The 26,937-nt window shown below is 40.5% G+C and overlaps 1 protein-coding gene across 4 annotated transcripts; it reads right to left on the bottom strand.

Moving 5' to 3' along the window:
- Positions 1-8,143: 8,143 nt before the first annotated feature.
- Positions 8,144-26,558, bottom strand: LOC115588968 (uncharacterized). 4 transcript variants are annotated; one of them, XM_030429641.1, is made up of 6 exons: positions 26,359-26,557; positions 25,915-26,256; positions 25,703-25,741; positions 25,477-25,590; positions 25,338-25,373; positions 24,055-24,684 (listed from the first exon to the last, which is right to left on the bottom strand). In XM_030429641.1, the coding sequence occupies exons 1-4, from the start codon at positions 26,510-26,512 to the stop codon at positions 25,481-25,483; spliced, it is 645 nt and encodes a 214-aa protein (XP_030285501.1). In that variant the 5' UTR covers positions 26,513-26,557; the 3' UTR covers positions 24,055-24,684; positions 25,338-25,373; positions 25,477-25,480. The 4 variants fall into 4 exon arrangements, with proteins under 4 accessions (XP_030285502.1, XP_030285501.1, XP_030285504.1 ...); XM_030429642.1 differs by lacking the exons at positions 24,055-24,684; positions 25,338-25,373 and adding an exon at positions 8,144-8,278; XM_030429644.1 differs by lacking the exon at positions 25,703-25,741 and having other exon boundaries at positions 26,359-26,558.
- Between the last annotated feature and the right edge of the window lie 379 nt (positions 26,559-26,937).

Below are 26,937 nucleotides of genomic sequence, written 5' to 3' on the forward strand. Positions count from 1 at the left end.
CATCATCCAATATTCAAAATACAAACATTTTTTGTTTAACCAAAGCAATAAAAATGATCCTGATCATCAGATGGTTCTAAGGTTGTCCTTATGTTTCTGTTTCCAGCAGTTTTCATTTACCACTCAATGTTCATGACTTAATCATCACCAGTGAACGAAGTGGCTTCTGCACAGGAAAACCTGTTTTGTCTTATAAAGTGGTACATGCTGGAGGTGGTATTGGAGGTGTTTTTGCTAGGCTGACATAAAATAGTGATTTTAATTTCAGATTAAATGTGTATTTTTAAAAAAAAGTAGTGATTATACAGTGTTTAATAGTAAAAGTGCACTCTGCACTTTACTTACTTATTTACTGTCCGTCTCTGTTTGTTGTGCACTTTACTGTTTAATTGTTTAAACGTTAAGTATATCTTGTCTTCACCATGGGATAGTTAGAAACGTAATTTCGATTCCTTTGTATGTCTGGAACATGTGAAGAATTGACAATAAAGCCGACTTTGACTTTGAAAGTTGATATTGTTGCGACTAACACAGTATGGCATGCTTTATTGTAAAGGTTCTGGTTTCCAACACTTTTATACAAGCCATATTGACAGCAGATGAGTGGTTTACTTACCTTGCAGCTTTATAATTTGACAGTTCCTTCAACCACAGACACACATTTCTTCTGAATGTGCTACAAAGAAAAATTCCAGGGTGAGGCTGACATATCTAAAAACAAAGCCATTAACCTTGCCGACTCTGCTTGTGGAGGACCTATCTGCATCCTGATTTGATTCCAACTCCATTATTTTGTGATGCTTTGCTGCTTTTATCATTCTCCATCTGTACCCCAGGTCCCATGTAGCTAGCCTCTGTATCATTGCCTCTTGCCTTCCTCTCATTTGGCTAGCCACTGCTCCACTACCCTCTGGCCTGCACCTCAGTTACTAAGCCTGCTGCCTGTCTCCTTTGTGCAGGCTCCTTCTGGATCTTCCAGACTACCTATCTGCCCTGCCTACTTGTAGTCCTCAGAGTTCCCTGACCACTTCCTCAAGCAGCCTCCTCCTGCTTTCCAGTCGCACAGCTGCCCTCTGAGGTCTCCTGCTTCTACACCTTTCAGAACCAAGGCCCACCCTACTTAACTTTCTGTCATCCTGAACGGCTTGAAGCGATGTCTGGATCTAATCTAGTGATGAAATGGTTCTGTCACAACGGCTACCTCAGTCCTGCTTTGCTTATTCTGCCTCTCTCGACCACATTCCCATTCCCAGAGGCCCATGCATTTCTACAATATATAAAGCACCCATCGCCATTCTCCATGCATTGACCGGATACCCCCAGACTTTCACAGTACTCCCAGTATCCTGACTCTCACATACACCAATATCCACAGATCTGGGTCTTGTGTTACTTTGTGCTCTGCCTTCCATCCTTAATATCAACCTGCCTCCCTTTCCCATTCCTGTTAACCCCACAGATTCCCTGTCACCTCTGTCTGGATTGGCTGTCTTTGCCTGTAAGCTTATATATCAACTTTTAAAAGTCCAACCACTGACTTGACCTGCTGACCCTGTCGGCCATGTTGTCTGCCTTCGTGTCCTTCCAATTGCTGCTTTGTACAATCTCGTTGACTCATACACAGATGTGTCCAGACAAGATGGGCAGAGAGTACCACAGAAGAGGAGTGACTGTTCTGTTTCATTTAATATGTTCTGCTTGGTTTACCTCTGGGACAATCAAAACATCAAATTGATACACACTCTTCTCCTCTGATGTCTTAATTGGTCTAGAAGGAGAAACCCTGGAATGGTGTCAGGTGTGGTCTTCAATCATCCCTTAATATAAGCATGCAAATAGGATGCAGGCTACAAAAGCACTCCAGGCAAAGATCCAGGATGGGTCTTGTGTTTCTGTCATGATTTCAAGTTTTCAGTTGGATTTTCTGTGCTGGGTATGTTTTTCTTTTTGCCTGTGTGTTTCAGAGGTGCAGTGGATGCTAGGCGTGTTTTTCCTGGAGGGCTGGAGTTTTCTGTTTCACACACCTGCAGCAAATCCCATCAACCCAATCTTAAATATTCTGGGCTACTCTGCATTCGTTGCAAGATTGTCTCATCTCTACTACGTGAAGTCGTGCTTAAATACTGTATATAGTACTCACACCCTTAATTGATTTCCCCTTTTATTGCTTTTCTGGCATCATGGTCAATATAATTTGGCTTTTATGACAAAAGAATTTCTGCCAATAAATGTCAATTCATTAAACATGTATGATGTAAAGTTATTGAATAAGTAGTCATCCCCTTTTAAGTCACTGACCTAATTCGACAGGGGTCATTGTTAAATCATTGAATAATCAGTATTCCTGGTCACTTAAACATGTTTTGTCCATTGGATGGGCACCCTATATGTTGCTTTATCAGGTTTTATCCAGTGGATGGGCATCCTAGAGAGCATGAGTTTTTATCTTTATCCAAGCAATATTTTTTTTTCACTACGATGGGCTGGCCATAGGGAGCCCAAGGGGCCTGGCAAACTGATTGGCCTGCAGTGGTAAAAAGGAGAAATGAACACAGTACAGCGACTTAAGTCAGAACTGTTGGCCCTCACAGCTGGAATAAACTCTTTGACAATAATTGACAGCAAGTGACTCCAGTTAAGCCTTTACAATTAAATCTGTTGTAACTTAAGTTATCAGTTATTAGACTTGTACGGAAGAACATAACAATCATCAAAATCTATCAAAAATGTCTTCAGGTTTCAAGAGAACATACTTAAATGTCAGTGTGAAAGTTGTGCATCTTTTATCACATGTGGTTTTAATGCTGAGAAGTGAAGGCCAGTCTAACTGTTTTAGACCACAGTGGAAAATAACAGGGGGGAGGGGGCACAAGACTTGTTGCATGCCTACATGTGCACACAAACACAGCCAAAGCTGAAGTCAAGCCCTTTAAAAAAAAACATTTATGCATTCACTTTGTCAACAAGCAATAAAGATAACTAAAGGATGAAAACAAAAGTGAGTGTTTTCAGTCAAATAATGAAAAATACAGGCTTATGGAAACATTTTCAAAATGTAAATTTAAATGCATGTACATTACCCCTCCTACCTCCCAACAGCCCCCCCTATATGGACATACACCAATCATCAGTGTCTTTACAGTTCCCTCCTCCATCAGATGTCAAGTGGGTGTTTCTTTAATTCAGATAACCATCAAGGACACATTTAATGATAAAGATAGATCCTGAGAGCGAGAGAGGAAGAAGCGTGTGAGAATCAAAAACCAAAGACTGTTAAGGAAACATTAAATTCACCTTAATGTTGAATCTTTTTCACAAATGAAATTTTACACAAAGGGATCTTGGACACTAGATATTTAATGTAGAAAACATTACTGTTGCTGTTATGTGAGTGATTATTTACCCTTAACTGTCAGAGTACTTTACCGTACATTAGCTGTAATGAAGTGGGCAGTGGCGAGGGTGTGTGTTTCTGTATGTTTTCATCTAGGCCCTTCCCCGAACTCAGTACTCAGTGAGGACTCTGGTTCTCTCTCTTCTTTCCCTCCTCTCATCTCTGTATTGTTAGGTTAGTTTCTCCTCCAGCTCCATTCAGCAGACAACATGGAGGATAGCTGCTACAGTCAGGTTGAAAAACAGTAGCAAAGGATAAATCCATACTTTGTTCTTGAAAGTTAAAAGGTAATCTCTGAGCTCTCCCGTTGGTAAACAGCTCTGGATCAGAGCAGAATCTGATGTTTAAAGGTTGATGTTGCTTTGAAAGTAAGGTACCTAAATGTGTGTAAAGCAGAGATTGAAATAAAGTTCATAAGTAGTGGCGTCACTCTTGGTTGTCTTCGAGGCAACAATGATTGTCACCACAGAGAATCGGCTTATTCCATCGCTATTTATGTCCATTCAGTACAAATACACAGACTAACATTCTTTATTCAACACAATATAGGTCACTTTAAGTTTTTAGTTTTATACTTTGCTGCAAAGCTTTGACCTGAGAGGCCTCCTGACTTACTGACACCACACTGTGCTGTCTCTTCCTGTGAAGTCATGTGTCTCTCTATCACTCCTCCCTCCATTTGACTCTCCCTATGAGTAGGTGTGACAGTCATCAGTGTCTTTTTTGTGACATAGAGTTTGGCCAATAAAGTGAAAGAAGCGAACATGAGCAAAGCATGCAGATTAATATGTCTCCACTTGTGCATGGTCAAGGCAGCCCACTCGAGCATGCGCCTGAATGGGTGAAGATAGCATCTTGCACGGATGGGTGATGATTGTTGTGCACTCTCAGAGGTTAAACTCTTTTCTTCTGTTTTACCTCTCTCTCTGTGAGAAAACTCACACATTACAGCACTGCTGGGACGTTAGGATGTGTGCTAGAGCATGGGAAGTCTGTCAGCAACACACCCATCAAATGTGGCATCAAAACAAACTATGTTAACATGTGTATTTTTGTTGTCTGTGTTTTCAGACCACAGTCTGAAAGAAACGCCTCCAGAGAAAATAGAACTGACATCTTCCTGTGTTTGGGACTGCTCTCTCAGCTGATACTGTACATACACAACTGTGTCCTGACCTACACATAGTATTGACTTTACAAAGGACATATTCTGTGGTTTTATTCTTTTTGAGGGTAAAGTTAAGGAGAAGAAATACATATTTCTGTACATCTACACTTGTGTGTCACGTCTTATTTACTGGCTAGCTAACTGTTGGTGTTATTGGGAGTGTGTGTGTAGCTCAGAGAATCACTGTGACAGTAGTGCTGTATGTGTTTCCACCATGGCTACAGTGTGCATTCTTGCTGCATGTCAAATGAAAATGTCTGATTTGTATTCTTGTTGAGTAAGGAGGTGAAGTGTGACAGAGCCTGTGCTCATCAGAAAAATGATCAGATCGGTCGAAAGCAGCTTCTGTGCCCATAGTGATGATGACTGTAGCGAAGGAGTTAGTCAGGTGACATGATATTAAGAGTATACTATATACTGCATACAATAGGATTGAGAACAAGGTGGATAAATGGGTAAAACAAAGGTAGGACTTTGACCCAGGACACCACTGATGGTGTCCTGGCTCAAATCAAAAATCAACGGTGAGTTATTATACCTAAAACTAACCATGCAGTTTTTCATGTGTGACTGTAAGGTTCTGTGAGGTCCTACAATCATGCTGTTTCTTCTGGAGTGACTGGTAATCAACATATTCAGTCATTTCTGTATGAAGATGTGCGTCCATCAGATATGCTTGTGGATGGTCACCCCCGACACCTTTCTGGCGTCTGATGAAGGGATCTGTGTCCATTTATTTTTCTTCATTCTTTAAACCGCAGATCTGACAATCACACCCAGTTCACACCTTGATGGTTCAGCTTTTTGCAGGTGAGAAAGGAGTTTGAGTTTGAACTTCTGTCTTTTTTCTTTGTTCACACATCTATTTCTGTCAATTGTGTGAACAACTGCTGCAACACTATGAATGTCTTGTACAAGAGACTGCCTGAAAATGCACTCTGATACCCATTTTGAAACAACATGGTTCCCCTCATGTTTACAGCCAGCAACCGTGAAGCTGTTGGAAAGCACTTCAGATGATCAAAGTAACTAAATTTCTTGTATGTAGAGGTCAAAAGTAACGAGAGTAACGTTTTTTACTTCATGCATTGAGATTACGGAGTACACATCACTGTGATTATGATTGTAAAGTGTCACTAGACTAGTCAACTTTTCATAAGGTTTATAGATGGGTGTCAGGCTGCCAGAAGTTTGAAGTTACAGATATGATCCCTGATTCAGACTTTCAACACATTGCAAGGTCCAACAAAAGGCCTGTGGGTGTCATAAATCTTCACAAGCACAACAACCAACCTTAAAAAAAAAGATTTTATTTTTTTAATTCAGGCATGTAACAGTTGAAATGTCCAGTTCCTTTATTTCAGACTTCATTTTCACAGTGCGCTGATCTAACATACCTCATGGTTTTCCCCTCAGTTGCACTCAGACCACACTGCACTGCCTCTTCCTGTCAAACAAGTGAGGTGAACCTCACTCCCTCCTCCACTGCTGTAGACCTCTATCGATCTATGGTCTATCTGGACAGTCACAAGGTCAGACAAAACTATCAAGAAATGATAATACAAGCACTTGGAAAAGTCAGCTATTTAATAATTTGGTTATTTGACCTTTTTGCAATAATAAAATGTTAACTCCTCCCACCCAACAAAGAACACAACAGCAGTTTTAACATGATACAATCATCAGTTGAACCCCTAACCCATCTGAGTCTGGCTGCTGGCAGTATAAATGACTCGAGTCTCCACTTCTCTCTCTGATGCAGGCCTCCTGCTTTTTATTGGTGTTGGGTAACAACTCAGGGCTTCATCCTTCAGCTGATCAGAGAGCAGATTCTGTAGACAGTAGTACACAGTGACACATGTCAAACAGAAGATTTTGTGAGGAAGGCCAAACCTGGAGTGATTTTGATCTTCATTATGTGAAGACATGTGACAGTAAATAATAGAACTTGCTTTACCTCACACTGTTGTGGATTATTTTCTTCAGTGGCAGTTGAATGACAGAGACAAGGGCACAAAGCAGTTTTGTCATTTTTCATCATACTGACACAAATTTTACGCAGAATGTGTAAAAAAAACAGTCAAATGAAAATAAAACACTCTCCTTAAGTACCTGTCTGAAGTTTCCTGACTTTAACAACCAGACCAACAATGACATTCACAAGGAAAAAGGTCAGACCGCCCAGGATCGCACTCGTCAGCTTTCCTACTCCATCACAGTGTTCTGCAGGAAAGATCACTCAGGTTGAATGTTAGTACCCTGAACAGCTTGAGACCAGGCTATGCTAAAAAAATAAAGAAAATAGAATCTTACTTTTACCTTTGCTGTCCTCGTCATCATGTGGCTCATTGCTGTCTTTTAAAGAAAAGGAGTAAAAATAATACTTGTCTTGATTTTACTGTGATAGATTTACATCATAATTACATTTGCCAGTGTTTTAATAGCCAGGTTTGTTTGTGTTGTGAGAAGACAATTATGGAAATACAGAATAAACATGAAAGACAAAGAATGACGCATTATCCCATGTGCTGAGGCTCTGCAGCGGACCTGGGTTCGACTCCCAGCCCGGGTCCCTTTGCTGCGTGTCACTCCCCCTCTCTCTCTCCTTGTTTCCTGTCAATAAGGCCAAAAAAATATTTTAAAAAAAGATTGCTCTATTTCCACCCAGCCTTGCCTCCGCAGTATCCTTTATTATCAAACTACACGCCGACACCTTTGAAGAGGGAAGCCCAGAAACATCATGTGCCTCCCTCACTGCTCCACTGTTGCAGACCTTCATCTGTCTCTCAGTATAAGACAACCTGGGCAGTCATCATTCAGTGCGTTTAAATGCACAGCTTAGTCAGATTACAACCATAGTTCGACTATGCTACTCAATCAGACAACTGCAATTATCCGAGTATACATGCCGGTGAGAAAATCAGATTATTGGGCCGGAGCATGTCACACCCCGGTACGCTAGGTGGCGCTGTACCCATTTCAGCTAGTGGTAACAGGGCCACCTCCGGCTGACCTCTGTACGTCACCAACTGCCTCGGCATTCTAAAAAGATGGCGTACGAAGAGCGAGACGAAGCTACATCTTTGTACACTTCGTATATGGTGTACATGATAATTACACAAACTAGGTGCACAATGGCGCTCATTCTTGCGGTGATTTTGGAGGAAAGACGCTGCCGCTGCTGCCGTCTACTTCCGGCTCACGGCCCCGGGGAAAAATCTTGCGCCTGCGCAGAACGCAAAATCCGATCCGATCCGCTGGAACGTATACATGCAGGAGTAATGCGACTATCAATCGAATGATCTGGGTGCTTTAATTCGACTATGAGAAATCCGATCCGGTCCAATTTTAGTCGGACTAAGGTGTATACATGTATCTTAGAAATCCCATTATAGTCAGACTAACAGTTATTCGGTTTTCTAGGGTGTCATGTAAACGCACTGATTGTCCTTACTGGCTCCTCCTTCAAAACATACAAGACACTTAAAAATGGATTAACACATGATCTTTATTGCACAAGTAAACATTTTGGCTAGAATGGTAATTGCCTACCAGCATGGCATACAAAACTCAAAGCATTTTCATATAACAGAGCACCAGTTCCAGTTGCCTCCTGATTCTGGTTGAAGCATAGCATTTGGCTCCCACTCTCTTCTGTTTCCGTTTGGCCAAATTGACACTGCTGCATAGTTCACGTCATCATCACAGCCCACATTCTGTGAAAAGAGTATTTACATTCTTATATAAGTCTATATTTATAGACTTATATGATTAAAACAACACTAGATCCTTACAGATAATGAATTTTTAAGGCCAGTACTGATCATTATGTGCACAAACGCAACTAAGTTGATCTTTTCAGGAATGAGTTCAGGTGAAAAATAGACCAAGTTAAAAAAGGAAACCTGTAAAGAACCTTAAACCTAATTTTGGCAATTTTTAAGTGCAGTTTTTATTGTTAAGTATCGGCCAATTCATATAGGCCTTTTTGGTGCAAATCATCATATATTGTACATACTTTGTTAGATCCTGACTTTAACCCTGTCCAGGAGGTACTGGACCACGTTATAAAGGGTGAGGTCCCTAAACCTACAAGGTGTTACTTAAAAATGAGATTTAAATAGGGACTGCTTATGCTAGTAGTGAGGAGACTCACCTAGCTTCCCACTGCCTACATCCAAACATCTACCCTTCTTCTTCCCATCAAAAAAACATGTTCATACAGCTTTTAAATCTTAGATTTAAAATGTGTTGAAAATGTATGCATACTTGTTAACCAATGATGGTGAACATGCTAGATCATGCATTGTCGTTGTCATTGTTGGCATGTTAGCATGTTGACACAAGGTCCACTGTGTCTAGCACCAGGTCTGCTATTGCTGCAAACTCAATTCATCGTCAGAAGTTTCATTTGTGTTTAATATCTTGAAAAAATAAAAATAAAACTGGCAAGAAAGTTCTCATCAGTCGATTTTATTATTTGGCAAAAAGAAAAAGCACAAACTAAAACACAACTGACATTTACATGTATGTTTCCTGTTAGGGCATTATAGTTTTTGCCGAATGCTTACACACATGTTGCAGACTTTGGCTCACTATGTCATAACTTAACACACAGGTCGAGTAAGACACAGCACATGGAGATAAACTCCTAACTTATACGGCAAAATGAAACTCTTGAAACAAAACCTAACAATCCCATTTCAAAACTGTTTTTAGCATCAAAACATTAAACACATGCACCTTTGTTTGTACTCTTTCCTAGCAGCAACAACACACAGATGTGCTTTATGCAAAACACAGCTGTATTCAGTAGTTTGGATGGTTTTTGACTTTACAGTTTTTCCCTAACGCTTAAACACTAAAAGTGGTTGCTATGCCCAAAGCATCACGACCTCTAACTTTGGTGACCATGCCCTAAACAAAAGCACCAACCCTGCAAACACAATATATGCTTTGCACTGTGTTTGAAATTCTCCAACACACTTCTTGCAAAACACTACACACTGTTTTTTTTACATAAAAACACATTGTTTAAAAAGGAAATCTCATGCAATCACTGGGAAAACACATCTATTTAGAATACAAAACACAACTAAAATTGGAAAAGCACACAGACTCATACACATGAAAACATTCAAAATCTAATTGTAGACGAATCAGTCTCAGCCAGAGCACTACAAATACACCTGCTGTGAGCTCAGCTCCTTTGTGCCAACTTTGGGAACATGGAGGCAAGAAGAGGAAGAGGGAGAGTAAGAGCAGCAGCAGGACGAGGAAGAGGACGAAGAGGGGGAGCAGGCAACAGTGACACTGCATCACCACTCCATCCTCCATCCCTACAACACAGCCCTCATTATTCGCTTTCTGGACACACTTCATGACACAGTAGTTCAGGACGGGCCAGAGCAGCCCCAGTTTGTTGTCTTCTGGGATAATGTCAGTTTCCATCGGGCTGCTCTGGTCTGGGACTAGTTCATCAACCATAATAGATTTCTTGCACTCAATTTGCCACCATACACCCCATTTTTTTGAGGTGTGGCGGCACGAGGTGCGTGCTCTGGGCGGCACTCTGTTAAGACATTTCATGCCGAACAACACCACCCTAGGGGTTTCACCCAGGGACCTTTTTATCTTTTAAAGGACAACTTGTAAATTAAATAAGGCACTCAGGTCCGTTTTACAAAGAGGCAGAGACGGCATATCTGGGTACAAAACATTTATTAATTCTAAATTTAAACAGTCTTAAAAACTTATCAAGAAGTCACTCACTGGGGGCAAAAAGGGGGAGACCAATCAGGGCTGAGACTTAGTGGGGGGAGATGGGTCCAAAACAAAGGGGATCCCGGGAACACCCCACGTGAAGTAAATAAAAGTGAAGCAAAATCAACCTAAAAAGTGCAAAACACAAGAGGGACACCGCCACCAGGACACCAATCCACCACCCTAGGCTCAGCACCTGAATGGGGGAAATCAGAGGACAGCAGGTGAGAACATTAAATGCAACTAATCACTCTCACTCTCAATGTCAACTAAGACAGCGTTGAAGCACCGCAACCGCGGATGCAAGTAAAAGTCTGTGTCAACGCAGTGCGAGGCCAAGCAATGAGTCAAAGCAATAGCTACTTAAAGCAAAGCAGCTAGCATTAAGCAGCAAGCAACGCAGCTGTTAGCAGTGAGCAGCACGGCAGCTAGCGGTGAGGCAAAGCAGCGAAGCAAAACAAAGCAAAGCAGCGAAGTGAAGCAAAGCAGCAGCGATTTCTTGCAGGTTATCGGTTGCTATGCCGCTACACAAGTGTCTTTACCCTACAATAAGAGAACAGATATTAGCAACTTACGAGTGGCTGGAGGAGGAAGCTACAGTCACTGTGCTACATACCAGTTAGGCAATCACGGTTGGCACAGTGTGGAACAACGCGATCAGCTACACAGCAACCAGCAGCGGACAGTAAGCAGCACACAACCAGCAACGTGCAGCCAGCAGCAACACCCAAACGAGCCGCTGAAATAAAATAACCATGAAAACAACTGGAGAGACAACGTGAGACCAGACTATAGTCGCTACAGGCAGCCTACCTGCAACCAAGCGAAGGGCGCCAGGAAGTGACGTGACCCAGGCTCCGTCAGGCAAGAGTACAACTAGGTGCCCTATGCCTGCCTTTATAAGGTGCTCCCTCACAGTGATTGGCTGGAAAGAGCCACACAGCTGAAACCCATCAAACACTCCTTCATACTGCTACAGAGGCATAGACACCTTTATTTGACAATGGATAGACAGGAAAGGGGAGAGAGAGGGGGTGTGACATGCAGTAAAGGTCACCTGGCTGGATTTGAACCAGGGTCCACTGCGTACGTGGCATGCGCTCTAACCACTTGACTACCTGCACAACCCATATACTCCATTTTGGAATCCAATTGATGAGTTCTTTTCAGCATGGCGCTGGAAAGTTTATGACCGTCAGCCACATGCCCGCATGCCTCTTCTACAAGCCATGGAAGAGGCATGCAGCGACATTGAGGTGAGGTCCATACAGGGTTGGATACGGCATGCAAGGCGATATTTCCCTGTTGCTTGGCAAAGGAGGTCATTGCCAGTGATGTGGATGAGGTGATGTGGCCAAATGCCAACAGGAGACAGGATCCAAAGCCTAAATGTCTTCCAATCATTCCCTTACAACACTATGTTCTGTAGAACATTCTAGTTGTACCATGTCTTTGTGTTTTTTTTGTTTTTTTTTTACTTTTGCAAAAACCTGAAAAACAAATCAAAAAAAAACCTGAAGTGTCTCCATTTTGTTTTCATGTGTCTAGATCAACTGTAGTGGATCAATCTTTCACAAAAAAAATCTGTATGAGACTTTTAAAGTCAATGCAGCACACACATTTTCAAAACAGTTAACACACAGGCCGAAACAGTGGCACTCATGGTCAGATGACTCATTTTGTTTGCAAAAGCCTCTAACCATGCCAAAACATTTAAAATATGCAACAAAAGCTAATTTTGCCTTCAAACAACACAACTTGCAAACAAGTGTATGAGCTCTTCCAATCAACCATTACACAGTGGACAACAAAATACAAAATACAGCACTCAGTGCGAATCGGTGCACCATTGCTTGTCATTGTGGCCTATTACTCTACGTAGCTTTCATGCCAGTGCCATTTGTTGTCAAATTTGCCTTCTTGCAAAGAATTGAATCCAGAATCAGAAATGCTTTGATGCATCGTTTGATTCCATTGATTCTTTTTTCGAACTGTGGCTGAAAACTGAAATACTGTAATTATTACACAAAATACATGAAAACCAAAATGAAATCTATTATAGCATAAGAAAATAAGAAAGCTGGTAGTCTCATAGTTCACAAAACATTTCTGCAGCTTCACAGCAAGCATTTTCCTGAACAACTGACCTGTTTTAAAATATAGAAAAGAAGTTAAAGATATAAAATATTACAGTACAGTATAACAATCTATTACTGTAGAGTATAAGAAATAGCCACTATTGATACTCAGTCTCTTCTGTCTTGACGATGGGGCCACATGGCCTCATCCACATCACATTCATTATCCTCTCTTGCCATGAACCAAGGGAAAAATCTTCTTGTATGCCATCCAACCTTGACATTCCTCTGCACCTATTTCTCACTCTCATCTGCCTTAGACCTCTTCAATCCACGTTGGCAAAGAACAACACAGTCGCTGCACTTTTTAAGGCCTGCAGACTGATTGCTCATTGAAGATTTGTGTTTAGGAGTGTCAAACAGGTGCTTTAGTGATTTCATACTAATGTAGGTAGTTTCTAATAGTTAGGAACAGATGGTTTCTGTTTGGTTACCATAGCTAAAACAATGGAGTTTGGACTGCTTGAATGACAACCGTGTTAACTGTTCTGCAAAACGGTGGGGAAAATGTGGCAATTCAATGAGAAAGGGTTAACACATTTGCAAGCGGTGTCTTGGGCTCTGCTGAGACCGTAATGATGAAAACTGAGTGGATTCCAGTTTGTTTAACCCTTAGATGCATGAGTGATTGGACCCTACACTCTTCCATAAGTGGGTCAAAAATGACCCGTAATAGAATCAATGCTTTTTTATGCCATTTTTGTCATTTTTATCAAGAGTAATCATTTTTTTTTATGTTTTGTATTGTACACACAAGAATGATTTCATGTTTAACTTATTTAAATTTTTAATTTTCAAACATTCTGAACATTTTTCCAACATTTTTAACAATAATAATTGAAACAAAGACAACTTATTTACATTCACATTTGTGTGTGTGTGCTTGTGTGTGTCATCTCTATTTGTAGAGCTTTTGTTTTCAGTCATAGTCCCTCACTGCATGCAGTTGTCACAAACTATTTGTTTCTCGCTGTGATCATTGCACACATGTACACTGCATTTGCCACACCTATTGCTGACTTTTCGATCTGTATGACTTGGGCAGATCTGACACCTCTTTCTCTTTGGTTGGCCTTGTCTGCCTCTTTCTTGTGGCTGGGTTGTGCCTTTTGTCACCCCACACCTTCCCATTGCCTCAATGATCGAGGTTTGCAGTTGGGGGCAGCCTTCCAGGTGACTCCTCATGTGTGGTGTCACCAGCTCCTTTGAGAGCTCAGTGAGGAAGAGCCGTCGAGCGCTCGTGTTACACCTCATGAAATCAGGACGCTGAGCAGTGAAGAAGGTGTACGCATTCAGGGTGGCAATGTCAAGCATGTTGTACCACAGCACCATCGGCCACCTCTGTGTTTGGCGCTTGCAGGTGTAGGTGCCAACCATTTGGTCTGTGGTGTCTACGCCTCCTTTGGACTTGTTGTAGAATGTGATCACTTCTGTTTTTTTCTTTCTGCTACTTTCATCTACCACTTTGTCATGGTGCATCGTGCTCAGGAGCACAACAGCCTTTCCTTTCTTTCTGACATAGCTGACCATGGTAAGGTTTCCATTAAATCCAAACTCTGTGCTGTGAACTTCCATGGACTTGGATGCCTTCATCAGAGGAGGGATGTCTGGCTTGTTCTGTCGTAGAGTCCCGACAATAGTGAGATCCTTCTCCAGGAGATGCTGCGCAAGAGGCACACTGGTGAAAAAGTTATCCATGGTGATGTTGCGACCTGTGTTTCTGAATCTACTGCACAACTGCATGACAATCTTTTCCCCCAGATTCTTCTGAATGTCTTCCCCTGGTTGTCTCCCTGTGTAAATGATCCCATCTATTGCATAGGTGATGCGTGCATCACAAACCCAGAAGATCTTTAGGCCATACTTGGCGGGCTTCTTTGGCATGTACTGTAGAAACTTGCACCTCCCCCTGAATGGCACAAGCTGTTCATCCACAGTGACACAATCACTTGGGATGAATCGCTGTCTACAGTTGACCAAGAACAGGTCCCATATGTAGCGGAAGGCTGCCATATGGTCTGTTTCGAGGTGGACGGCTCTGGTCCTCTTGTCATCAAAGCGCAAGATACGGCAAATGTCCTCAAATCTACCAACAGACATAGTGGCCTTATACATGGGATTGTAAAAAGGACTCCCAAACAGCTCACGAACTGATACATCCCAGTTCTTCTCACTTCCTGCAAGAAGGGTCAATCCAATGAAGGCCATTAGTTCATCTTTGTTGACATTTTTCCATTCTCTTCCTCTAGCTGTTGCTCCTCTCCATCCCTCCAAGTTTGTGCACGTTATCACCTCTTGTATGATGTTATCAGTGATAAAGAGCTCCCATGCATCCTTTGGTGAGACAGTGGTGGTAAGCCCTGGTGCAGGCCCTGACTGACTTCTCAAGATATTGCGGCTTGGTGTTCTGCCCTGGTTGGGAGATAACTCACTCCAATAAGAGCCCTTACGGCTCATTCTGTTGGTGATTTGGACATCACTATCTTCCTAAGAGGACTCAGAGGACTCACAGGAGGAATCTTCTACGTCTGATTGGCTAATACCTCCTGGACAGTAGTCTGGGTCCTCATCGTCTGATATCTCTGATTCCGAGTCCAACTCTGTAACTGGCCCTCCATCATCCAGCATCTGTAGTACCATTTCCCTGGTATATCTAGCTGCCATGACACCTTGGATGAAATAACATAAATGGAATGGTGTGAATGACAAGCATACTTATCAATCAATATGTAGCTATATGAATGAATGCAAACACAAGCATGTGCGCGCACACACATGCAGACACACACAGACACGCACAAAAACAGCGACACCAAACATACAGTAATGTGAGCTAGGTTAGTTAGCTAATTTGTGTTAGACTAAAACAATAAAAAAATATAAAGTCAATACATGATAATAACACATACTCTTTCACATAATATTCATGAATGACACACAGACACATACAGTGATGTTAGCTAGCATAGTTCGCTAGCTAATGTTAGCTAACGTTATCTATAAATTAGGCTAATAACACATACTCTTTCACATAATACTCATGAATGACCCCCAAACCCCCTGAATATATATATATATATATATATGTATATATATATATATATACACACACATATATAGTGTGTATATATGTGTGTATATATATACACACACTATATACACACATATATACACACACACACACATATATATACACACATATATACACACACACACACACACATATATACACACATATATACACACACACACACACACACACATATATACACACACATATACACACATATATACATATACACATATACATATATATATACACATATACATACATATATACATATACACATATACATATATAATATATATATACACATATACATATATAATATATATATACACACATATATATATATACACACATATATATATATATATATATATATATATATATATATATATATATATATATATATATACATATATCCTCCAGTCGAAGTGAGGCATGGCAGCTCGGTGAGTCAGCATGTTGTAGGCGCTGCTTGAGTAGCTTAAAGATGGTTATGTTTGGTAGTTTCATCATTCGATTGTAATATGAAGTCACTGTCCATCCTAACTAATTTTGCATGCCATTTGTGTAAATATTCTACATTAATTAGACTTTTTATACAATGTGGATGATGTAACGTCCGAGAGTTGTTAGCTAGCTAACTATTCGGTTTGATGTGTGTTAGCTTTGTTTCGGGATCCTGTACTCCATGTCCAGCCGCTCAGGCGTTTTGGTTCAAGTGGTGGTCTTGTTAATTGGTGACTTTATCACATTTCATTGTGTTACGGGAGGCATATGAGTCGTGGTTACTGTAACTCAGACATTTATCAGAGGTGAGGGCAGAGAACACAAGGTAAAGGTCGCCAGTTAAACCGCTACACCGGCTGGTGACGCGGAATAACGGCCGCATTGAGACGACTGTTTAAGTGACATAACGTTAAGAGCTAAGCTGATGTGTGCCTTTTCCCTGTGGTGTTTGTTCGCTTATTAGTGTGTACGCAGGGTTTTCACTACTGCTAAAGCGGACCGCCTGGGTCAAATGACCGACTTATATGTGTGCGTTCATGGGGGCTTTGTAGACGCACGTCGCCTCCATAGCGGGCCATGTTAGGTGGCACAGCTCCACGGATGTGCATCTCCCACCGCTGTTGTGTCAGATCCCGGTTTCCCCTCTCCCTGTCATAGATTACAGGTTACCTGTGTGTGTGGTTATGTGCGCGCCCGCACAGGGTTCCTACACATTTAACATTTCAAAATTCCATACTTTTTCCAGACCCTAATTTCCAGACTTCTCAGTAAAAAAAACAAAAACATTCAAATAATTTGTGAAACATTTGTAATTTTGCCATGTGTATAACCTATTATGTTTTAATCACTTAACCATCACCTTTTGTCACACCGCGGTGAGGGCTGTCCTGTCTCGGGTTTTTTGTCTCGTGGATTTCATGTTTTATTTTGAAAAGTAACTCTCCTCTCGTTTCAGGTCACTTGCCCTTCCTCTCGTGTCACCGGTCTGACGTCTCCCCTAATCCCTGATTGTTTCCACCTGTGCTCCCTTCCCTGGTGTATATATTGTCTGTGTCTTCCCCTGTCTCGTCGCCAGAGTATTTCGTCCTGTCGTGTACCTCCAGCCCCCGAACCACAGCCTTCCACAGCTTGAGAAAGTATTGTCTTGCTTGATTTTCTGTTTATTCTTGTATTCCTCCGATGTTGAGTGATTTTGGTTACTGTTAAGTTTTGGTCAGCGTGTTCTTTTTGTGCTTCAGTTAATTTCTTAGTATTTGTGTTTTCCTCCCTCGGGAGCGTTTTTGATTTGTAATTTTTATAGCTCAGTGTAGCTCAGTTCTGTTTATAGCCTTTTGCTTTTTCCTCTTTCGAGAGCGATTTTTTGTTGTTTAACTTTTCTTAAGAATTATTCGTAGTATTCAGATCAGAGTAGCTATAGCCTCTGTGTTTTCCTCCCTCGGGAGCGTTTTCTGTTCTTTTCTGGTGTTTGTGCCACGTTTTGTTTTCTTAGTTCCTCGTCTGCTCAGACGAGTATAGATTTCATAGCCTGTTGAGTTATCACATCAGCGGAAGTCGATACTTGGGTATCAGAATAAAAGCTTGCTTTTTTCACCGTTCTCTGTCTGCACTTGAGTCCTCATTTTGCCTAGGCCTGACAGAATACTCTGGCTGAATAAAGTAAGACAAAACCAAAAATTCTATGAGTTGATATTGTTTAAGGCGACGGCATTTAAGCTTACTTGAGTGACATACAGAATGCATATATGTATTTTACAGGTTTTTGACGAGGTTGACCGAATCCATCCTTCAACGCATAGCTTCTGTCATCGCTTCAGGGAGAGCTTTGCCATTGTTTTGCCAAATGTGCTGAAACTTGCTGAGGGAAAATCTCTCCTTGCAAAACAGTACACTGATGCAAAGCAGGATGCCCTAGCAGAAGATCTACCAGGTAGCTAAAGTCACCTTATTACGTTGGTGAATGGGAAAATTGTAGGTGATTGTGAAAGTAGCATATTTTTCTGCATTGCAGGAATCGACATTAGGCCTGGGCTTATCCTCTTACCATCCATCTTCAGAGAAAAGATCGAACACTACATCACTGTGAGAGAGGTAGGCATCTGAGTTGCCTTATACTGACATCATGTATGAGTATTTAAAGATATCTTGGGTTCAGGAATTAACTGACTCTTCTGATAACTGATGGGCCTGATTTAATCCTAATGAAGTTCCTCCTTTTTTTATGTCTTCAGCTGTTGTTAGTATTTTGTTTGTTTGCTCATTAAATAGACTTTATGCACAGCTCCACTACTTCCTGAACCTAAGCCACCTCCTTTATTTCCTGTCTTACATTATTGGACAAATTGACAAATTATTGGACAAACTGATCCAGGTGTGTCTGACCATTGTTGTGACTACTACTGAGGTCAGACACACCTGGATCAGTTTGTCCAATAATGAAAGACAGGAAATAAAGGAGCTGGCTTAAGTTCAGGAAGTAGTGGAGCTGTGCATAAAGCCTATTAGTGAGATAGAAAGAATAAAGGGTAACTGTACCCATAAAATCCTCCTGCTTACAGGGAGTTTCCAATGTAGATTTGATGGATTTATCCTGAAAAAAATATGGCTAACTGTAAGAATAACTAATATATGGAATTTGTAATATGTAAATTAAACTCTTCAAAGCAGAGTTCTGCAAGGGTTCGGGTACCCGACAGGTGACCCGCACAACGTGGTTGAAATTGGTGAAAAATAATGTCCTGTGTCTGACTCGGGTGCGGATCTGGTCGAGCGCATATAGAGCACGGGTCGGGTTTTGCGATTGTCATTTTCATTTTTGAAACCAAAAAAAAATCATTAGCGACACATCTAGAAAAATTTGCCTGCATTTGATGATAAGCATGTATATTTCATTTGAGCCCATTCATGCGTGCTTGTGCCCTCCCAGAACTCCCATTCCCCAAGCTGGCTTACTTTCATTTTTGAAAATTGCGTCAGTCTAATTTTGCTTTGGGTGCGGGTCGGGCGTCGCTATCAATTTATAGCGGGTCTGCTCGGGTGCGGAATGTAATTTGTGCCACTGTTGGGAAACGGGTCGGATGCGGTTTTAAGTACGACGGGTACAGGCAGGTGCGGGTTTGCAAAATAAGACCCGTGCAGGACTCTGGTTCAAAGTGTGGCACAGATTTAAATTGACTTTTCACCTCTCACTTTTTACACACTATTTTACTAGTTTGTTTTTTGTCCCAGAAACTTTTTCTCATACGTAAAAATAAAAAAAATATTCTGATTTTACAGAATGGATATGTACTCACCAAATAAATTATTGTAAGTAAATTTTTTTTTTTTTAAAGGACTAGTTAACTAATTAACTTCTAGTTAAGTAATTGCTTCTCTTACATGTTTTTCTTCTATGTAGGGGTACCCTGCTACACTCCATCCAACCATACAACTGACTGACAATGACTGGAAGTGGCTATCACAGCAAGAGGACTCTGTGGTCAAAGTAGATGGATTTGATGTGCCAGTGTGCAGGCATTGATGAAGCCTTCATAACAGCCTTCAGTATGTATTTTGTTTTCAACATTGCATACCCACCACACCTGAGAAGCACACGCGCTTTCCTCCAGAGTGAACTGCTTGAGTGTTTTGCATTTAGGACTGATTTATGAGCGGCTCATTGGGCCTGATCCCTTCATTTTTTGTGCTTAAGCTCTTAAACAATTTTAACACGTCCCATGTTGTTTCTTACTGCATTTATATTACAGTTCTAAAGATGAGTTTGGTTAATGTTGTGTGCTTTATACCTGGAATGTCACATTTTGTGGTTATGTGATTAAAGAAATTCAAAAGTGGTTAATGAAATTTAAAAGTGGTTTATGAAAATGAACTGACTCGTTTACATGTAAAATACTGATTTTGTTACAAGATGTAAACAAATTGTTTACAAATAAATTGATCTCAATCTGAATGATTGTCAAGTCTTTTGTCTCAATTTAAAAGGTATGCATTTGCCTCATAAAGGTACAAAATGGCATGTCGCTCCAGTGGTACCCTATCACGGTACAAGAACTGTACCTTTCTAATCAGTACATTTTTGTACCAGGACATAAAGGTACATTTTTGTCACTAGGGGTGCAGAAATGTTTCTTTAGAGGTACAAACAAGCAGGTACAAAGATGTACTAATTTTAAAGGTACAGTGCTGTACCGTGATAGGGTACCACTGGAGCGACAAAGCATTTGTACTCTTTTAGGTACAATCCCGTACTTTGATTTCTTAGTGTGTACATACAGTAATGTTAGCTAGCATAGTTCGCTAGCTAATGTTAGCTAGCATAGTTTGCAAGCTAATGTTAGCTAACTATACATTAGGCTAATACATTATTACATGGTAATAACACATACTCTTTGACATAATACTCATAAAGGACCCCCCCCCCACACACACACACATCTACAGTACATACAGTAATGTTAGCTAGCATAGTTCGCCAGCTAATGTTAGCTAACTATAAATTAGGCTAATACATTATTACATGGTAATAACACATACTCTTTGATATAATACTCATAAAGGACCCCCCCCCCCCCCACACACACACACACAGACACAAAGACATGAATGTGCAAGTATGTTGTTGAAATTGAATTATTGTTGAAAGATGAAGATTATACTTACATGTAAAGTGTGTGGTCAAAAATAAATGGATTCCTCACAGCAACAGTTGATAAGAATTTAAAGGTTCTCATGAAATTCCATAAGAAATGCATGCGGGTCATTTTTGACCCACTTATGGAAGCTTGGGGTAGTAATACAAAAACGTGTTTTTTTTAAAAATGTTTAAAAAGGTAAATTAAAATTTTCAATGACATATCAAAAACTTTTTTTGAGGAATACCTGGAATATGAAATAAAAAAATTTCATTACGAAGATATTGCAAGAAAACAACGTCCCCGGGTCATTTTTGACCCACTTATGCATCTAAGGGTTAAACAGGTCAAAGCAATCAATAAAAACTGTGAATGTTTTATTACAAATTACGATTTTCGACAAGTAAAACATATATCTCTGACAAAAGGCCTATTGAGTCCTATCTTCATATTTATTTTACAAACAAGCTTCTTTAAAAAATGTCTTAGATGAGAAAATCCTCCCAAATCTTCTCACTTCCCATTTGTGAGCTGTCATGTGCTTGCACTGGCCTGTTCACCACCCATCCACTCCTGTCGGTATGAAACGATACGGCTCTCATGCTGTCTGACATGGATACACTCTCGTCTGCACAACCACGCAGCTATGCTGCCGCTTCAGAGTGTTCACTTCCTCATAAACAAGCTGGCAATCCACTGACAGGATTTCCTTGGGTTTTTCTCTCTCAGATGTTTATATCGTGTCATCTCCTGTTACTCCCACAGTTCTTTTTACTCTAATCTCTTAATCCAAATCATCTCTTTCAGTTTTTGCCAAATTCTTACACACATGTTGCAGACTTTGGCTCACTGTTTCATAACTTATCACACAGGTCGAGTAAGACACAGCACATGGAGATAAACTCCTAACTTATATGGCAAAACGAAACTCTTGAAACAAAACCTGACAATCCCATTTCAAAACAGTTGTCAGCATCAAAACGTTACACACATGCACCTTTGAATTACTCTTTCCTAGCAGCAACTACACACAGATGTGTTTTATGCAAAATACAGCTATATTCAGTACTTTGGATGGTTATTGACTTTACAGTTTTTCTCGATTGTTTACGCACATTTTCTGAAAGCATGCCTCATGCTCTCAGAACTCTACACACAAATCAAAAAACACGCACACAATGGGCAAAACCCCTCAATTCTCCTGCGAAATGAAACTTTACATTCAAAAGAATGTTATTTCTTCTCAAAATGGTATTTTGTTTTCAAATGACACACGCAAACCATCATATGTATTGACATTTATAAGAACCAGTTTGATGATGTGCTCAGTGTAAAACACTTTGATAAATGGAAAACACTTCATTCATCATAATGACTTAGGCCTTTTTTGTTCAGTTACACTTACTACAGACAGTACATACATAAGTGTGTTGTAAAGTATTTGAGAATTTAGTTTTTATACTCAGAACACACAAATACACGGTAACAGATATACATTTTATTTTTCCCACAAAAACAATGTACACTGTGTACATCCCAACCAACACAAAGTTGCATATACAACGATATACGGTCTACATACAAAACAACAGAAGAATTTACTGTAGACAGTTATAGAAAACAACAACAACTGTGCAGCATGCTCTCCTCTGTTTCGGTCTTGCCACAACACCTCATCCACATCACAAGCAATGTTTTCCCTGGCCAAGCAGCAAGAGAAATATCGCCTAGCATGGTGAATCCAACCATGAAAAGCACCAACTGCTCTATATCCACATGTGTCTTCCATAGCTTGGAGAAGGGCTATACGCATTTGTGGATTTCGGTCATACAATTTCCATCTCCTGACAGAAAAAAACATTGAGGAATGGAGAATATGGAGGGGGATAAAGCGTGGGTGGGCAGTGAACCAGTTACAAACATGAGCAGCCCAGTGGAAACTTACATTGTCCCAAATGACAGCGTACCTGTCTGAGCTGATCAGAGGCCTGTACTGCGAAGGGGGCTCAACATAGCCAGGCTTTGTGCTCATGATGCAGCTCAACAAAGCCCCAAGTCCCCAATCAGAGTTAAATGGTACTGTGACGTTATCAACTTAATTTGTCAAGTCCGGTTCTCTGCTTTGTACTCTGTGCGCGTTCACATAAAAGGGGGCGTTTGACGTCATATTATTCTACTTCTGTGCGAAAATGGATCGATACCGGGCCACATATTTTACTCAAGATGAGCAGATTCTTATTATGCAAGGCTATCAAGAATTCAAAGAAACCATCACGGCAAAAAGTAACACTGTCGCCGCCAATAGAGCGAGGGAGGGCTGCTGGCAGAAAACTGCTGACCGTGTAAATGCGTAAGTTAACAATGATTAATATTATGATCATTATTATATTAAGCCCTTAGTGTTTTAAATTCTGAAAGCTTAACATTGTGCAACTTTTACATATTAACCCTCATCCATTTAAAAAATAAATAAACTGAAGCAACAATGATCTTTTTTCATTTTTGAATGATGTCTATATTGTTTTCACATTTTACTGATCTCAGTTATAGAATGCGCGTGTGTGTTTTATTGAAAGCGAGGCTGAGTGTGCGCCGGCTATAAATGTTCAGTGTTTTTTTTGTATTACTGTGTCGGGATGAACAAGCAAATGTAGCTACTGTCCCTGTACAATGACAATAAAGACCTTTTTTTATGGCTCTATTGACAGAACAGCTGAAGACACGACAGGAAACAGGGAAAGAGAGGGGGAGCAACATGCAGCAAAGGGACCCAGGCCGGGAGCCGAACTCGGGTCGAGTGGCATTCCTGACACTCGGCTCAATAAGTGAGCAAATGTACCGTATTCCCTCAGCTGAAAATCTATATCGCTCATAGAGAATTTCATCAGGAAATGCCAGCGGATCAGCGCGATCTTGAAGAACCTGCTCACGCCGTAGCGCTACCTGAATTATTCTTGCTCCCAGGTCAAACGGGTTTCAATGAATGGTGACGCCATCTCCGAATGAGTTACACAGTGAAACTGTGGCGCTTTTATAGCCGATTTTAAGCTGAAACTCTGAACATAACCTGGTCGGGACCAGCTTATGAGCTAAGTTACCATGGTGATCTAGCCGGGTTAAAAGAGAGCCACCTTTGTAGTACAGGGAAGCCTGGCTTTAGACTCAACATACCTCGCTAACCCACTAAGCTGGCTTCGCAGTACACCCCTCTGGTGGAATGAGTAGCCTATGTTGTGTAGGGTGTCCAGGTGTTTGCCCATGTGATGAGTCAGTACACATAGTAGGGCAATTAACTTTAGAATTTTGATTGACAGTGTGTTCCTTGTGAAAACAAGAGAGTTTCTTTATGAAAATTGTGCCAAATGCAGAAAATTGTGTGTAGTGTTTTTAAAAAAGATTGTTTTAGAACTGCAATTTGAGTGTAAAGCAGGAATTTTGCTTGTAGTTTAGCAGAATTGGTTCAGGGGCTTGTTGCATGAGTTACATGTTGTGGTCATTGTGTCTCAAGTATCAATTTTTGTGTGTTAACAATTGATGGTCCTCAAAAACAGTTACTGTTTTAATTCAGACATCATTACCACATGCATTGATTTAACAGATCTCCTGGTTTTCCCCTCAGACCACACTGCTCAGCCTCTTCCTGTGAAATAAGTGAGGTGAACCTCACTCACTCCTCCGTTGCTGTAGAACTCTTTCTACCAATGGTCGATCTGTGCAGTCACAAGGTCAGATAAAACCAGGAAATCATGATAGTAAAAGCCCTTGAAAAGTCAACTATTTAGTCATTTGGTTATTTGGAACTTTTTGCAATAATAAAATGTTAACTCCTCCCACCCAACAAAGAACACAACAGCAGATTTAACATGATAAAAGCATCAGTTCAACTCTGAATCCCTCTGAGTCTGTCTGCTGGCAGTATAAATGACTTGAGTCTCCACTTCTTTTGCTGATCTTTCTCTTACTGGTGTTGGGTAGAAACTCAGGGCTGCATCCTCCAGCTGATCAGAGAGCAGATTCTGTAGACAGTGCACAGTTACACTTACCACACAGAACACTAAGAGGCTCTGTGTTATGCTGGAAGCTGGTCATTAATGGTGCAAACACCAGTTTCTAAACGGACGTCAGCTACTGTTGCTCTCTGTTAACTGGGGGTAGAGGGGAACTGAGACGAGGCGCTTGCAAACGTGAAAAAAGACACATCGTTTGGACTGGCAGAAAATAAACCAAAGTCCTTCACACATAAATCCACAGTCCAGAAGCATTAAACAACTTAAACAAATCACCCATAGGCTTGTATAGGCAACCAAGAGAGACAGGGAAGGCAAATGCTAAAATCTGCTCACTAATGGCCAATAAAAAGTTACTAATACATGTAAATTGCATCAAATTGTCACTCAGAGCTCCTTTAAAGGATTGTGAAAAATACATTTACTGAGTGGGACATTACATATGGCAAAATTAAATTTGTTAGTGTTCTCGAGTGGGACTCAAGCATAACGGACCCATATATAGGCCTCATAGATTCAATATATACAGTAGCCTACATATACACAAATACACTCATTTGTCAGGGAAAAGCCAATGTGAACTGATACTATACAGTTCTGGCTGATTTTCAGTTCAGCTCTATAAAACAATATGTAAAAGTAATTATTAAAATTGTGTTCACCTCTCCTCTTCTCTGGATTCTGGTCTTCCTCAACAGCTATGTGACACAAAGAAGACAAAAAGTCAGTTTTCTAGCAAATTGACAAAAGTTAAAAGCATTTCCCCTGGAAACAAGATGGAGACAGTAACTGAAAAAGTACCTGTTTAAAGTTTCCTGGCTTTCACGACCAGAACAATGATGACCAGTAGAAAGACACCAGCCAGGGCACCCAGGATTATCACACTTATCAGCATTGCCATTCCTTTAGACTTTCCTACAAGAAAGTTAATATAGGCTCAGGATTACTAACTGAATCTGGTTGAAATGTTTTTCCTAGAACTAACTGACAACTTTGACAATGAAAGAAATCTTTAGGAGAATCTTACTTTCACCCTCCCTGTCATCATCATGTGGCTCATCGCTGCCTATTAATAAAATGAAGATAACATTCGTTCTGATTTTGAAGAATGATAAAAAAAAAAGACTTTCTTGCATACAGGATGTTGTTTTCAGACAATAAATAAAAGTATTTTACAATATAAGCAGAAAAAGTGAACTAAACAGAGAGAACTAAAAGAGAAAAAGACAGGAATCTTACCATTGACCTTTAAATGTATGGGAGTCAAACTTGGAATGCCGTCTATTACAAATCCACAGTAATACAGTCCAGAGTCAGATGAATCCACTTTTTTGATGTTGAGAAAGACAGTGGAGATGTTGGATTTCATTTCAAATTTCCCTTTTTCATATCCATCACAGACTTTAAATCTGCTTCTATAACTAAACATAACAACAACGCAGTTGATCTTGGTTCTGTTGACCAGTCTGGACCAGAATGTCATACTGTCATATTTTGAAATGTTGTTGCACTGCAGTGTGACTTCTTCACCAGGCTGAGCCTCCACAGTTTGATACTGAGAGACTGAGGCAGAGATCCAGCCTGAAACAAAAGCAGATAACAAAAAAACAAAAAAACTACATGAACATTTTCCTTTGGATAAATGTTTAAATAAGTTAACAGTAATGAATTCCCAATACTCACTAATGCTGCAGAGGCTCAAAGCTGCTATCAAAGTGAAGTTCTTCATGGCGCGTGTTGCTGTTACTCTGCAATGTCCGCAACTGAACTGTGCTCCAGTCAGGGTGCTTTTAACACAAAGAGGTGGGGTGTGTCTTAAGTTCCTTATCCTGTTCATCAAACTGACCACAAACCTGCTGTCAGGAAGAAAAGTGTTGACGCAGAATGTTATATTATTATTCTGATGGTGTTATTTTTTCTATACAATCTAATTCATTTAAGAATGTCAAATCTAATCCAGTCATCCAATGTAAAATAAAAAACAGACAATTTTTGTTTGACCAAAGCAATAAAGATTATCTTGATCATCAGATGGTTCTTAGGTTTTCCTTATTTTTCCTTCCATTTCAGACAGAGGAAAACCTTTTTTGTCTTGTAAATTGGTACATGCTGGATTCCAGGGTGAGGCAGACACAAAAAAAAACAAAGCCATTAACCTTAAATGGTGGAGGAACTATCTGCATCCTGATTTGATTCCAACTCCGTTATTTTTGTGATGCTTTGCTGCTGTTACCATTCTCCATCTGTCCCCCAGGTCCTCTC

The sequence above is a fragment of the Sparus aurata genome, chromosome 10 (assembly GCF_900880675.1).
Source record: "Sparus aurata chromosome 10, fSpaAur1.1, whole genome shotgun sequence".
NCBI lineage: Eukaryota > Metazoa > Chordata > Actinopteri > Spariformes > Sparidae > Sparus > Sparus aurata.